The sequence below is a fragment of the Cherax quadricarinatus genome, chromosome 60 (assembly GCF_038502225.1).
Source record: "Cherax quadricarinatus isolate ZL_2023a chromosome 60, ASM3850222v1, whole genome shotgun sequence".
Taxonomy (NCBI): domain Eukaryota; kingdom Metazoa; phylum Arthropoda; class Malacostraca; order Decapoda; family Parastacidae; genus Cherax; species Cherax quadricarinatus.
In genome coordinates this window covers 11,103,117-11,119,347 of record NC_091351.1, presented here as the reverse complement: position 1 = coordinate 11,119,347, position 16,231 = coordinate 11,103,117, and the positions used below count along the sequence as shown (strand labels likewise).

Genomic DNA, 16,231 nt, shown 5'->3' with positions numbered 1-16,231 from the left:
GGTTATAATTGAAAGAATTAGAAGTAAGACAGAATGTAGGATTGCGGATGAGCAAGGAGGTTTCAGAGTGGGTAGGGGATATGTAGATCAAGTGTTTACATTGAAGCATATATGTGAACAGTATTTAGATAAAGGTAGGGAAGTTTTTATTGCATTTATGGATTTAGAAAAGGCATATGATAGTGGATAGGGGAGCAATGTGGCAGATGTTGCAAGTATATGGAATAGGTGGTAAGTTACTAAATGCTGTAAAGAGTTTTTTTGAGGATAGTGAGGCTCAGGTTAGGGTGTGTAGAAGAGAGGGAGACTACTTCCCGGTAAAAGTAGGTCTTAGACAGGGATGTGTAATGTCACCATGGTTGTTTAATATATTTATAGATGGGGTTGTAAAAGAAGTAAATGCTAGGGTGTTCGGGAGAGGGGTGGGAGTAAATTATGGGAAATCAAATTCAAAATGGGAATTAACAGTTACTTTTTGCTGATACTGTGCTTATGGGAGATTCTAAAGAAAAATTGCAAAGGTTAGTGGATGAGTTTGGGAATGTGTGTAAAGGTAGAAAGTTGAAAGTGAACATAGAAAAGAGTAAGGTGATGAAAGTATCAAATGATTTAGATAAAGAAAAATTGGATATCAAATTAGGGAGGAGGAGTATGGAAGAAGTGAATGTTTTCAGATACTTGGGAGTTAACGTGTCGGTGGATGGATTTATGAAGGATGAGGTTAATCATAGAATTGATGAGGGAAAAAAGGCGAGTGGTGCATTGAGGTATATGTGGAGTCAAAAAACGTTATCTATGGAGGCAAAGAAGGGAATGTATGAAAGTATAGTAGTACCAACACTCTTATATGGGTGTGAAGCTTGGGTGGTAAATGCAGCAGCGAGGAGACGGTTGGAGGCAGTGGAGATGTCCTGTCTAAGGGCAATGTGTGGTGTAAATATTATGCAGAAAATTCGGAGTGTGGAAATTAGGAAAAGGTGTGGAGTTAATAAAAGTATTAGTCAGAGGGCAGAAGAGGGGTTGTTGAGGTGGTTTGGTCATTTAGAGAGAATGGATCAAAGTAGAATGACATGGAAAGCATATAAATCTATAGGGGAAGGAAGGCGGGGTAGGGGTCATCCTCGAAAGGGTTGGAAAGAGGGGATAAAGGAGGTTTTGTGGGCAAGGGGCTTGGACTTCCAGCAAGCGTGCGTGAGCGTGTTACATAGGAGTGAATGGAGACGAATGGTACTTGGGACCTGACGATCTGTTAGAGTGTGAGCAGGGTAATATTTAGTGAAGGGATTCAGGGAAACCAGTTATTTTCATATAGTCGGACTTGAGTCCTGGAAATGGGAAGTACAATGCCTGCACTCTAAAGGAGGAGTTTGGGATATTGGCAGTTTGGAGGGATATGTTGTGTATCTTTATACATATATGCTTCTAAACTGTTGTATTCTGAGCACCTCTGCAAAAAGTGATTGTGTGAGTGTGGTGAAAGTGTTGAATGATGATGAAAGCATTTTCTTTTTGGGGATTTTTTCTTTTTTGGGTCACCCTGCCTCGGTGGGAGACTGCCAACTTATTGAAAAAAAAAAAAAATAGAGGAGTACTAGTAGTCGACATAATAGGTGTAATCGATCTTTCTTTACAGATTACTCGAAACTTTTTTTGTTTTCAGTGTGAAAACGTAGTACATTTTTATAGTATATTTCCTGTCTTGTATTACTTGCAAATATTCCCATGGAATTAGCTTATATTTTTAATAACATTTAGTGATTGCACTTTCAGTACTATCCACAAATTGAAATTGTTCCCTTTGTAGGTACTTGGACAAAATCTTCATGAAGCTCAAACCCTAAACAAGAAGCATGTTAAATTGAAAGCTGAAATCCAAGGTCATCAGCCCCAGATTACAAAGACTCTGGTGAAGGGCAATAAACTGACAGAAGAGAATCACCCAGAAAAAACAATGGTAAAGAGTTAAATTACTTGTAACATTTTCAGCAATTCACTTGTACATAATGTCTGGTTAAAAAAATTTACTGTAGTAGTGTCTCGTTAGGTTTATAACAAATATTTTTTTTTACTTAATTCAACTAAATTTTATGTAATTTAGTCAAGGTGGCTTATGTAAACCAACAGTCATGCAGTTGCATCTTGAGTCTGGAGATAAGATAGCTTGTTGGATTATTTCATATGAGAATATTAACCCTTAAACTGTCCAAATGTAGATCTCCGTTTACATGCATAGCGCTCCAACCTTTATTATCTCCATTTGAAAGCATGTAAAAAAAAAAGTAGATCTACGTTCGGACAGTTTAAGGGTTAAATCCAAGTTTTGACATAAATCTAGTATAAAGTTAAGGATATTTTCAGTGTTGACCTATTCATTGGTGTAAGTCATAATATTAAACACATCATACAATAATTTCCCTGAAATAGTCTGTGACAGGGGTGGTATATCAGTTTGCAATATTACAGGTTGTTTTTTCTTAATTTATTTGGGTATTTCTGAATGAGTGGATGAATAATTTTGTGATGTATTTATTTTTAAAATTAATCTTAACATTTATTCATTATGTAACAGATTAAGAGTCGATGTGCTGAATTAAGCGTGGCATGGGATGACCTTATCGCAGAGGCTGATGAACGCAGCAGAAAATTGGAACTAAATCTGAAGGCGCAGCAATATTTCTTTGAGGTTGCAGAAATTGAAGCATGGATGAGTGAAAAGAGAAACATCTTGCAGACCAAAGATTATGGCAAGGATGAAGATGTGGCAAGAAAACTTCTAACAAAGCATAAGGTAAGTTTTTATTATTTTTTAAACACAATGGCTGTCTCCCACCAAGAAAGGATGACCCAAAAAAGAAATGTTAAGTTTTTCTTTTTCCATTTAGTAATTTATACCTGATTAGTAGGTTGGTAGACAGCAACCACCCAGGGAGGTACTACCATCCCACTAAGTGAGTGTACAACGAAAACCTGTAATTGCCTTGTATGATGGTAGGATTGCTGGTCTCTTTTTTTGTCTCAAACATGTGAGATTTCAGGTACATCTTGCTACTTATACTTACACTTTAGGTCACATTACACATGCATGTACAAGCATATATATACACCCCCATCCCCTCTGGGTTTTCTTGTATTTTCTTACTATTTCTTTTTCTTGCTTATATCCTCTTTTCTCCATGGGGAAGTGGAAAAGAATTCTTCCTCTGTAAGTCATGCATGTTGTAAGAAGCGACTAAGATTTCAGAAGCAGGAGGCTAGTAACCCTTTCTCCTGTATATATTACTAAATTTAAAAAGAACTACTACAGTTTTTTTTCTTGGTCACCCTGCCATGGTAGGATATGGCCAGTTTGTTGAAAAAAAAAATTACACGGGAAAAGGGGTTACTAGCCTCTGGCTTCAATCATTTTAATCCTCTTATAACACACATAGTTGTGTATCTTAACCCTTAAACTGTCCAAACGTAGATCTACGTCCACGTGCGGGGGGGCTCCGATCGTAGATCCAAGTTTTTTTATATGCTTTCAAATGGGATAAATCAAGGTCTGAGCACTACGCACGTGAATGTAGATCTACGTTTGGACAGTTGAAGGGTTAATTAACTTAGTTCCTATGTAACAGTTTCTCCATCCTTGAGAGGGTGAGTATATGGTTAATGTAGGAACACCTGAAATGTTGGTTATATAAAAACAAATTATACGGATTTGGGTATTGTAACAGTGAGTCATTAGAAACATGTACTGAGTAACTAGTCATACAAAATTGCTTTGGGAGGGAAGGGTGAAGCTATATTACTGGAGGCCCCACAGAACTAAAAAATTGCTAATATTGTTATTCAGAATTGTTCACTTGACAAATTCGGTTTGACTTTTTTTTCTTTTATAATATGCTGAGGTAGGGTGACTCATAAGAGGCAGCACATTCCCTTTTCTTCATTCACTAGCTGACTTGCCAGAAGTTTTTGTTAACATAATTTAGATGATCCCCTGAATTTCATCATACTCATCCCTCCTTTAGAGTGCAGGCACTGTGCTCTGTAATATGAGACATTGAGTACAGTTTGGTTTAAGTTTTTGTTAGTTTTCAAATAAAATGTTGCATCTGTCAACAGAGATGGCAATAAAACATTTTGCTAATACTATATTGGGAAAAATGAACTATAGGCCTGTCTGGTTAACAAGTATTGTGATAATGCAAGGGAAGTCATTAGTTGTAGCTAAAAAATACTTTCTAGCAAATGGTTGGACTTTTCAGTGAAGAAATTTCAGTATATAGGCTATTGAAAGCCATTACATTAGTTACAGAAATTAAAGAAATGGATTGGCAGATTGCATTTGAGACTTATAAAGCTTTTGATAATTCCTCAAGAAACGCTGATCTGGAAATTTCAAATGAAGCACTGATCTGGAAACTACAATATGTAGGTTTGATAAAAAGCAAACTATTATTGTAGCAAATAAGAGCCCCTGTGACATGCAGCGTGTGTGTGTGTGTGTGTGTGTGTGTGTGTGTGTGTGTGTGTGTGTGTGTGTGTGTGTGTGTGTGTGTGTGTGTGTCAGCGTGCCTCGTTGTGCTCCGGGTTTTCTCGTGTTTTCACTGTCGCTCTTACGTGCTAGAACTTTAATTTGTCATCAATCCTATACGATACATCCCTCTAGCGCCTGGAACCAATCTTGGGCGGAAAACATTATGTACTGAGTCAAAAAAGGAGAATTAGTGTGCACTACCTAGCAGAGTTTACTACCAGAGGGGAATCATAGGCCTGGGTGCCGTGTGAAAAAATAATAATAATTGAACTTTTCTTGTCAGAGGAAAGAGTCTCCCTGATAGCATTGTGTATACATAGTGTTATAGTGTATACTACAGTGGCTCCCTAGTATATAGATGATAAAGGCTAAAGTATCATTTGAAAACAGGTGAATTTGTAAATGAAGTGATAAGCCTATAGAGGCAGGTGCCAAAAGTCGCCAGAAACTTACCACAGGTCAGCTGTTTTTAATAATCTTCCTGGCCTGCTAGTGTACTCGCATATAATCTAGTGATACCAGTGAATAGCAGAATACAGTGCTGTAGTAGCAACTAACCAGTATTATAATGGTACTTAGTGGAGTGGAGTGACTTTCATTAGTTTCTTTTTCTTGAAATACCAGACGTTACTGTGAATTTCATATAACCTGTAGTTACCAGCGGTCGCAATATACACAACGAGAAGCAATTATTACTACAGAAAAATTGTCCCTCCTCCAAAATTTCCACCAGTCAACTATAGTGATAATATAGCATTTATTGTGGTGGAGGCCAAAAAGAAAAACTAGAAAAGCTAGATACAGGGATTGATAAACAAGGGTTGAGGCTCGATCGTTCGTCACTGTAGGAGTTGCCAGCAGTCACCGGTTTCTTCAACACGCAAGTTATACTTTTGTATCAATCAAATAACATATTACTCGGGTAGAATTTTCCAGTAGATCCTTCATGTGTTAGCCCAAATCACCGACCAGTATGTTTTAAGTAAGTGACCCACTGATCAGATCAGACTGACTCCGAACCCTCGACTGGACCGAACCCTCGACTGGTCGAACCCTTGGCCGGTTTCAAATGGATTCGTTGGACAATAAAGCAGACTGTAAACGGATGGGGTTGTAGGCGCCCTTATAAACACAAACAATAATTTTTTTATTTTTTATTATCACACCGGCCGATTCCCACCAAGGCAGGGTGGCCCGAAAAAGAAAAACTTTCACCATCATTCACTCCATCACTGTCTTGCCAGAAGGGTGCTTTACACTACAGTTTTTAAACTGCAACATTAACACCCCTCCTTCAGAGTGCAGGCACTGTACTTCCCATCTCCAGGACTCAAGTCCGGCCTGCCGGTTTCCCTGAATCCCTTCATAAATGTTACTTTGCTCACACTCCAACAGCACGTCAAGTATTAAAAACCATTTGTCTCCATTCACTCCTATCAAACACGCTCACGCATGCCTGCTGGAAGTCCAAGCCCCTCGCACACAAAACCTCCTTTACCCCCTCCCTCCAACCCTTCCTAGGCCGACCCCTACCCCTACTCCAGGAGCGTACTCCGGTAATCTGTCCTGATATAAAAGTACAGTTAGAAATAGAAATACAGATAGCTAGAGCTTTACTTAAAGAGGTTATTAATAGAGTATTCAAGAGGCTGCTAGTAGAATTACAGTAAATCAACCATTCAAATCATTATGAAGCTGAGTGTAGTCTGCAATAAATCAAACAAACGGGCTTCCACATGGATAAATTGTCATTTTTGTGGAAATTGGTGTTACGCCCCTTGTGCAGATATCCAAGAACTAGCTACAAGCAGTATTAAAACAGGGAAGTGTTTTTGGGTATGCCCAAAGGAGATAAATCTGTGGACTAAAATCACAAGGGTATTAAAAGAGGATAACATCAAAGCTGCTTTCATAGACAACCTGGAAGCTTTCTACAACAGATGGGAACATAAAAAGTCTGGGCTGAATGGTACTGCCCTTGATACTGGCCATGTAGTCAGAAACTGTAAGGCTGGAGGTGATGTTCTGGTAGTCAGTAAATGTGAAGCTGGAGGTGCTGTCCTGGGAGACAGTAATGGTGAAGCTGGAGGTGCTGTCCTGGGAGACAGTAATGGTGAAGCTGGAGGTGCTGTCCTGGGAGACAGTAATGGTGAAGCTGGAGGTGCTGTCCTGGGAGACAGTAAGGGTGAAGCTGGAGATGCTGTCCTGGGAGACAGTAATGGTGAAGTTGGAGATGCTGTCCTGGGAGACAGTAATGGTGAAGCTGGAGGTGCTGTCCTGGGAGACAGTAATGGTGAAGCTGGAGATTTTGTCCAGGTAGTCTGGAATTATACGCAGGAAGGAATGCATATAAATGACCTCATAGGGGACAGGAGCCGTAGTGGGGAAACGAGTTTAGTCAAAGATAAGATAAAACCAATATTGCAAACAAGAAATACAACAGAAAATAGCAAACAAGAGGACTCCACTAGCAATAGTGAGGATATATTACCAAAAACAACTGCTGGGAGCTCCATTGTTGGTGCTAGGGAAGATAGGAATAAGACAGGTAAACATGCACCAACAGGGAATAGTCACAGAAACCCAAGGCAAACGGAAACCAAGCCTGTGCACATACTATGCACTTGGTATCTGCAGACATGGGAAATCTGGAAAAACAGATGGGACGTGCAACTATGACCACCCTAGAAAATGCCGTGCCCATATGACAACAGGAAAATGCAAACTCCCTTCCTGTAAGCTTTTTCACCCTGAAATGTGTACCTCTTCAGTACAGGAAAGACTGTGCTATAACTTAAATTGCCAGGCACACCATTTAAAGGGGACAAAGATACAAAACATCCAGGCCATGTGAAAACCTTGGTAGCCATAGCCACTCAAGAGGGAGAGGTTTTTTAGTGCTAGGAAGGAAAAAAACTGGCAGGAAATGGCAGAAATTGTACACCAAATCCAGTCATTCCTGGAGTGGAACCACGGTCGATGGCCTCCACTCCAAACCAACAGATACAGATACTAATGCCAGAAAAAAAATCCCCCCCCCCAGTACCAACAATACCACCAGTCCGATGACATTATTCTTTGCAAATATACAGGGTCTAAAGCCAGCAATAAACGACAAAATACCTTTCATCCGTGGACTGCTTGCAGAGGCAAAGGCAATGTTCGCGGCTTTCACAGAGACCCACATAAAGGATCACTTAGACAACGAAATATGGATCCCAGGTTACAACCTATACAGATGTGACAGAGTGAACAGGCAAACGGGGGGGGGGGGTTGGCCTGTACATTGCAGAGTCACTTGTTTGCACAGAACTGCTTAATGCCTCAAATGATGTAGTGGAAGTTTTAGCAGTAAAGGTCGAGAACCAAAACCTAGTCATTGTGGTAGTCTACAAGCCTCCGGATGCAACATCCCAGCAATTCCAGGAACAGCTGTTAAAAATTGACCACTGTCTGGAAAATCTTCCAGCTCCTGCACCCAACATCTTGCTCCTGGGGGATTTCAACTTAAGGCACCTAAAATGGAGGAATATAGCAAATAATATTGTTGCAGTAATAACACCAGGAGGCAGCTCTGATGAAAACTCACACTCACACGAGCTTTTAAATCTCTGCACAAAATTCAATTTAAACCAGCAAATAATAGAGCCTACTAGAATGGAGAATACACTAGACCTCATCTTTACTAACAATGATGATCTGATAAGAAATGTCACCATATCAAAAACAATATACTCAGATCACAACATAATTGAGGTTCAGACATGTATGCGCAGAGCCCCAGACCGACAAAATGAGATTAGTCACGAGGGAGCATTCACCAAATTCAACTTCAATAACAAAAACATAAAGTGGGACCAAGTAAACCAAGTCCTAACCGATATAAGCTGGGAAGATATACTAAGCAACACAGACCCCAACTTACGCCTAGAACAGATTAACTTGGTGGCACTCGATGTATGCACAAGACTTATTCCTCTAAGAAAAAGGAGGAGTAGATGTAAAATAGAAAGAGACAGGCGCTCTCTTTACAGGCGACGGAAAAGAATAACAGAGCGGCTAAAAGAGGTCAATATATCTGAAATGCGTAGGGAGACACTGGTCAGAGAAATAGCAAACATCGAACTTAAGCTAAAGGAATCTTATAGGAGTCAGGAATCACGGGAAGAACTAAAAACCATAAATGAAATCGAAAGAAACCCAAAGTATTTCTTCTATGCCAAATCTAAGTCGAGAACAACGTCCAGTATTGGGCTCTTACTTAAACAAGATGGGTCCTACACAGATGACAGCAAGGAAATGAGTGAGCTACTCAAGTCCCAATATGACTCAGTTTTTAGCAAGCCACTAATCAGACTGAGAGTCGAAGATCAAAATGAATTTTTTATGAGAGCCACAGAATTTGGTTAACACAAGCTTATCTGATGTTATCCTGACGCCAAATGACTTCGAACAGGCGATAAATGACATGCCCATGCACTCTGCCCCAGGGCCAGACTCATGGAACTCCGTGTTCATCAAGAACTGCAAGAAGCCCCTATCACGAGCCTTTACCATCCTATGGAGAGGGAGCATGGACACGGGGGTCGTCCCACAGTTACTAAAAACAACAGACATAGCCCCACTCCACAAAAAGGGCAGTAAAGCAACAGCAAAGAACTACAGACCGATAGCACTAACATCCCATATCATAAAAATCTTTGAAAAAGAGTCCTAAGAAGCAAGATCACCACCCATCTAGAAACCCATCAGTTACACAACCCAGGGCAACATGGGTTTAGAACAGGTCGCTCCCGTCTGTCTCAACTATTGGATCACTACGACAAGGTCCTAGATGCACTAGAAGACAAAAAGAATGCAGATGTAATATATACAGACTTTGCAAAAAGCCTTCGACAAGTGTGACCATGGCGTAATAGCGCACAAAATGAGTGCTAAAGGAATAACAGGTAAAGTCGGTCGATGGATCTATAATTTCCTCACTAACAGAACACAGAGTAGTAGTCAACAGAGTAAAGTCCAAGGCAGGCACGGTGAAAAGCTCTGTTCCACAAGGCACAGTACTCGCTCCCATCTTGTTCCTCATCCTCATATGTGACAGACAAGGATGTCAGCCACAGCACTGTCTTCATTTGCAGATGACACCCGAATCTGCATGACAGTGTCTTCCATTGCAGACACTGCAAGGCTCTAGGCGGACATCAACCAAATCTTTCAGTGGGCTGCAGAAAACAATATGAAGTTCAACGATGAGAAATTTCAATTACTCAGATATGGTAAACACGAGGAAATTAAATCTTCATCAGAGTACAAAACAAATTCTGGCCACAAAATAGAGCGAAACACCAACGTCAAAGACCTGGGAGTGATCATGTCGGAGGATCTCACCTTCAAGGACCATAACATTGTATCGATCGCATCTGCTAGAAAAATGACAGGATTGATAATGAGAACCTTCAAAACGAGGGATGCCAAGCCCATGACACTCTTCAGGTCACTTGTTCTATCTAGGCTGGAATATTGCTGCACACTAACAGCACCTTTCAAGGCAGGTGAAATTGCTGACCTAGAAAATGTACAGAGAACCTTCACGGCGCGCATAACGGAGATAAAACACCTCAATTACTGGGAGCGCTTGAGGTTCCTGAACCTGTATTCCCTGGAACGCAGGCGGGAGAGATACATGATTATATACACCTGGAAAATCCTAGAGGGACTAGTAACGAACTTGCACACGAAAATCACTCGCTACGAAAGCAAAAGACTTGGCAGACGATGCAACATCCCAATGAAAAGCAGGGGTGTCACTAGCACGTTAAGAGACCATACAATAAGTGTCAGGGGCCCGAGACTGTTCAACTGCCTCCCAGCATACATAAGGGGGATTACCAACAGACCCCTGGTAGTCTTCAAGCTTTCACTGGACTAGCACCTAAAGTCGGTTCCTGATCAGCCGGGCTGTGGCTCGTATGTTGGTTTGCGTGCAGCCAGCAGTAACAGCCTGGTTGATCAGGCTCTGATCAACCAGGAGGCCTGGTCACAGACTGGGCCGGGGGGCCTTGACCCCCGGAAATCTCTCCAGGTAAACTCCAGGTAACAATCCTCCTGACTCTGTACCTTCTACCTCTAACAATCAAACGATCAACTTGAATGTCATTATTCCCTCCATACAAGACAAGTGTTGAGAAATTCTCATGTATCATTTGTAAATTCCAATTTAGATCCTCAACCACAGTATGAGTTAGCCATTGCAACACAGTTTGATCCCCCCAGAGATAACCGTTCTGCATATGTAAATCTCACCCTAGCAGAGTTAGGGTTAAAAGTCTGCCGTTTCTGTTGAACACTCCTTCTTTGTACATATACATACATCCTCACAATCCGTAGATTACATGAATACAGATCGATCGACCACATTATTCTTTTCAAAATTGTATAATCCCACCATAAATTCTATCAGTTCCACTGAATTGTGATATAAATGTAATGCATTACATTAACATCTATTCCAGTAATATCCTTTTGTATAGTTATAATGTTCAACTTTTGTGTCCTTTGACGTTGTATAGAATCAGCCCAGAGCTGTCCGCCTGTAGCCTCTACTTTGCATTAGCTGTATGTTGGGACACCATACATTAGTGTCGCTGAGCGGTCAGTACTGTGTACTCGTACCACTCATACCAGTAACCATTACTGATTCACCACCTCCCTACATGAATTGCTGACTGTTATGTGACTCACTGTTGACCCAGGATGATGTCATGAGCTCTTTGAATACCATGCCCTCTAGGCACTGAGCAGGGCAGTTCAAGACAAGGCATAGTAGAGTCGACAGGACAGGCGAAGGCTTTGAGTGTTGTCCCCTTATATACCATCTTAATATACGTTACCAAGACTTCCATCGTGTGTGTGTGTATTCCCAAATCCATCAGTTCGAACCCTCACGACACCCTACTTGTTCTGTGATTTGTTAGTAATCTTATGGTTTTAAAGAATTATTACTGTAGACTGTGTCTCGTGAATAGGAAAATAGTGATTGAGTAATATCACTAGCAGGAGGCAGTAAGACTCAGTGCTTTAACCAATGTGTACAATTTATATTCATGACCTGACAAAGAACGAAATACTACGTGGCTATTTGTCAGTGGAACAGCAAAAAAGATAGTCTTCGTTACCTGATATGAATTGAGGGTATAAACGTTTAAGCATAATTCCCGTTTGTCAAGTTACCTTGTGTGTCACTGGCAGCCGTCTTACTTGCACTATGAAAAGGTTGTTAAACTTTTTATGACTTCACACTGTTGGAATGTGAACAAACTAACGTTTATGAAACAATTTTGGAGTTTGGATGGGTCATTTGAATTATGTCTGCACTTTTAGCAGGACAGCTGTTGAATGCTTGATAGCAATTATTTCTTTGTTTTTTGTCACCCTACTTCAGTGGGAGATGACTGGCAGGTTAAGAAAGAAATAAAAATGGTTTCTGTTTTATAAAGTAATTGTATTTCATTGCATTCCAAATGTCTTTGCAGGCTTTGGAGTTGGAAATTGACACATACAGTGGAATTGTTAAAGAGATGGGAACAATGGCTGACTCAATGATAAAATCTAGTCACCCAGAATCTAAATTGATAAAGGACAGACAACAGGTAAGATGGAATGTATAATAGTTTTGTGTGTGTGTGTGTGTGTGTGTGTGTGTGTGTAAAATGTTTCTAAGCTGATGTAATTGTGTACAATTTTGTGAAATTTTTCAATATGCTAGGAAGTGCTTAAATTGCTTGAATTTTATTATGACCATAATAAGGATACTAATTTATCTGGCATATTTTCCTTACTTTTAGGTGCTAAATCAGGAATTGAAAGACTTGCAGAAATTATCAGCAAATCTTCGACAGAAGCTAATGGAGTCAATGTACCGTCATGAATATTTTCGGGAAGCTGAGGACCTTGAGAAGTGGATAAATGAACAGATGCAAACTGCAACATCTGAAGATTTTGGCCAGGACTATGAGCATCTATTGGTTAGTTTATCAGTGTATCAGTAATCTTCACTGCCTTAGTTCTTTAGTGAACTCTCCCTACTTTGAATAGGTAATTTAATTTAGACCTTTGCTTAGACAGTAAAGTTTCCTGGAAGTGCAGCCATATGCTGGCTTGAATGTACAGTACTGTCAAATTGTACCTATTTATTTATTTTTTTTTTTTTTTTTTATCACACCGGCCGATTCCCACCAAGGCAGGGTGGCCCGAAAAAGAAAAACTTTCACCATCATTCACTCCATCACTGTCTTGCCAGAAGGGTGCTTTACACTACAGTTTTTAAACTGCAACATTAACACCCCTCCTTCAGAGTGCAGGCACTGTACTTCCCATCTCCAGGACTCAAGTCCGGCCTGCCGGTTTCCCTGAATCCCTTCATAAATGTTACTTTGCTCACACTCCAACAGCACGTCAAGTATTAAAAACCATTTGTCTCCATTCACTCCTATCAAACACGCTCACGCATGCCTGCTGGAAGTCCAAGCCCCTCGCACACAAAACCTCCTTTACCCCCTCCCTCCAACCCTTCCTAGGCCGACCCCTACCCCGCCTTCCTTCCACTACAGACTGATACACTCTTGAAGTCATTCTGTTTCGCTCCATTCTCTCTACATGTCCGAACCACCTCAACAACCCTTCCTCAGCCCTCTGGACAACAGTTTTGGTAATCCCGCACCTCCTCCTAACTTCCAAACTACGAATTCTCTGCATTATATTCACACCACACATTGCCCTCAGACATGACATCTCCACTGCCTCCAGCCTTCTCCTCGCTGCAACATTCATCACCCACGCTTCACACCCATATAAGAGCGTTGGTAAAACTATACTCTCATACATTCCCCTCTTTGCCTCCAAGGACAAAGTTCTTTGTCTCCACAGACTCCTAAGTGCACCACTCACTCTTTTTCCCTCATCAATTCTATGATTCACCTCATCTTTCATAGACCCATCCGCTGACACGTCCACTCCCAAATATCTGAATACGTTCACCTCCTCCATACTCTCTCCCTCCAATCTGATATTCAATCTTTCATCACCTAATCTTTTTGTTATCCTCATAACCTTACTCTTTCCTGTATTCACCTTTAATTTTCTTCTTTTGCACACCCTACCAAATTCATCCACCAATCTCTGCAACTTCTCTTCAGAATCTCCCAAGAGCACAGTGTCATCAGCAAAGAGCAGCTGTGACAACTCCCACTTTGTGTGTGATTCTTTATCTTTTAACTCCACGCCTCTTGCCAAGACCCTCGCATTTACTTCTCTTACAACCCCATCTATAAATATATTAAACAACCACGGTGACATCACACATCCTTGTCTAAGGCCTACTTTTACTGGGAAAAAATTTCCCTCTTTCCTACATACTCTAACTTGAGCCTCACTATCCTCGTAAAAACTCTTCACTGCTTTCAGTAACCTACCTCCTACACCATACACTTGCAACATCTGCCACATTGCCCCCCTATCCACCCTGTCATACGCCTTTTCCAAATCCATAAATGCCACAAAGACCTCTTTAGCCTTATCTAAATACTGTTCACTTATATGTTTCACTGTAAACACCTGGTCCACACACCCCCTACCTTTCCTAAAGCCTCCTTGTTCATCTGCTATCCTATTCTCCGTCTTACTCTTAATTCTTTCAATTATAACTCTACCATACACTTTACCAGGTACACTCAACAGACTTATCCCCCTATAATTTTTGCACTCTCTTTTATCCCCTTTGCCTTTATACAAAGGAACTATGCATGCTCTCTGCCAATCCCTAGGTACCTTACCCTCTTCCATACATTTATTAAATAATTGCACCAACCACTCCAAAACTATATCCCCACCTGCTTTTAACATTTCTATCTTTATCCCATCAATCCCGGCTGCCTTACCCCCTTTCATTTTACCTACTGCCTCACGAACTTCCCCCACACTCACAACTGGCTCTTCCTCACTCCTACAAGATGTTATTCCTCCTTGCCCTATACACGAAATCACAGCTTCCCTATCTTCATCAACATTTAACAATTCCTCAAAATATTCCTTCCATCTTCCCAATACCTCTAACTCTCCATTTAATAACTCTCCTCTCCTATTTTTAACTGACAAATCCATTTGTTCTCTAGGCTTTCTTAACTTGTTAATCTCACTCCAAAACTTTTTCTTATTTTCAACAAAATTTGTTGATAACATCTCACCCACTCTCTCATTTGCTCTCTTTTTACATTGCTTCACCACTCTCTTAACTTCTCTCTTTTTCTCCATATACTCTTCCCTCCTTGCATCACTTCTACTTTGTAAAAACTTCTCATATGCTAACTTTTTCTCCCTTACTACTCTCTTTACATCATCATTCCACCAATCGCTCCTCTTCCCTCCTGCACCCACTTTCCTGTAACCACAAACTTCTGCTGAACACTCTAACACTACATTTTTAAACCTACCCCATACCTCTTCGACCCCATTGCCTATGCTCTCATTAGCCCATCTATCCTCCAATAGCTGTTTATATCTTACCCTAACTGCCTCCTCTTTTAGTTTATAAACCTTCACCTCTCTCTTCCCTGATGCTTCTATTCTCCTTGTATCCCATCTACCTTTTACTCTCAGTGTAGCTACAACTAGAAAGTGATCTGATATATCTGTGGCCCCTCTATAAACATGTACATCCTGAAGTCTACTCAACAGTCTTTTATCTACCAATACATAATCCAACAAACTACTGTCATTTCGCCCTACATCATATCGTGTATACTTATTTATCCTCTTTTTCTTAAAATATGTATTACCTATAACTAAACCCCTTTCTATACAAAGTTCAATCAAAGGGCTCCCATTATCATTTACACCTGGCACCCCAAACTTACCTACCACACCCTCTCTAAAAGTTTCTCCTACTTTAGCATTCAAGTCCCCTACCACAATTACTCTCTCACTTGGTTCAAAGGCTCCTATACATTCACTTAACATCTCCCAAAATCTCTCTCTCTCCTCTGCATTCCTCTCTTCTCCAGGCGCATACACGCTTATTATGACCCACTTCTCGCATCCAACCTATACTTTAATCCACATAATTCTTGAATTTACACATTCATATTCTCTTTTCTCCTTCCATAACTGATCATTTAACATTACTGCTACCCCTTCCTTTGCTCTAACTCTCTCAGATACTCCAGATTTAATCCCATTTATTTCCCCCCACTGAAACTCTCCTACCCCCTTCAGCTTTGTTTCGCTTAGGGCCAGGACATCCAACTTCTTTTCATTCATAACATCAGCAATCATCTGTTTCTTGTCATCCGCACTACATCCACGCACATTTAAGCAACCCAGTTTTATAAAGTTTTTCTTCTTCTCTTTTTTAGTAATTGTATACAGGAGAAGGGGTTACTAGCCCATTGCTCCCGGCATTTTAGTCGCCTCATACGACACGCATGGCTTACGGAGGAAAGATTCTTTTCCACTTCCCCATGGACAATAGAAGAAATAAAAAAGAACAAGAGCTATTTAGAAAAAGGAGAAAAACCTAGATGTATGTATATATATATATGCATGTGCGTGTCTGTGAAGTGTGACCAAAGTGTAAGTAGGAGTAGCAAGATATCCCTGTTATCTTAGTGTGTTTATGAGACAGAAAAAGAAACCAGCAATCCTACCATCATGCAA

At 40.6% G+C, this 16,231-nt stretch overlaps 1 protein-coding gene across 15 annotated transcripts in view; it reads left to right on the top strand.

Moving 5' to 3' along the window:
• The window catches only part of kst (spectrin beta chain, non-erythrocytic 5 kst), a 436,819-nt gene that overhangs the window by 215,184 nt on the left and 205,404 nt on the right, over window positions 1-16,231 (top strand). For all 15 annotated transcript variants that reach the window (XR_011393672.1, XM_070097938.1, XM_070097941.1 and 12 more), the window contains exons 24-27: window positions 1,805-1,954; window positions 2,570-2,788; window positions 12,055-12,171; window positions 12,367-12,546. Coding sequence is in view for 14 of the 15 variants with exons in the window: in XM_070097938.1 (XP_069954039.1) it covers window positions 1,805-1,954; window positions 2,570-2,788; window positions 12,055-12,171; window positions 12,367-12,546 (666 nt within the window). In the remaining variant the exon portion in view is untranslated. The remainder of the gene's footprint in view (window positions 1-1,804; window positions 1,955-2,569; window positions 2,789-12,054; window positions 12,172-12,366; window positions 12,547-16,231) is intronic.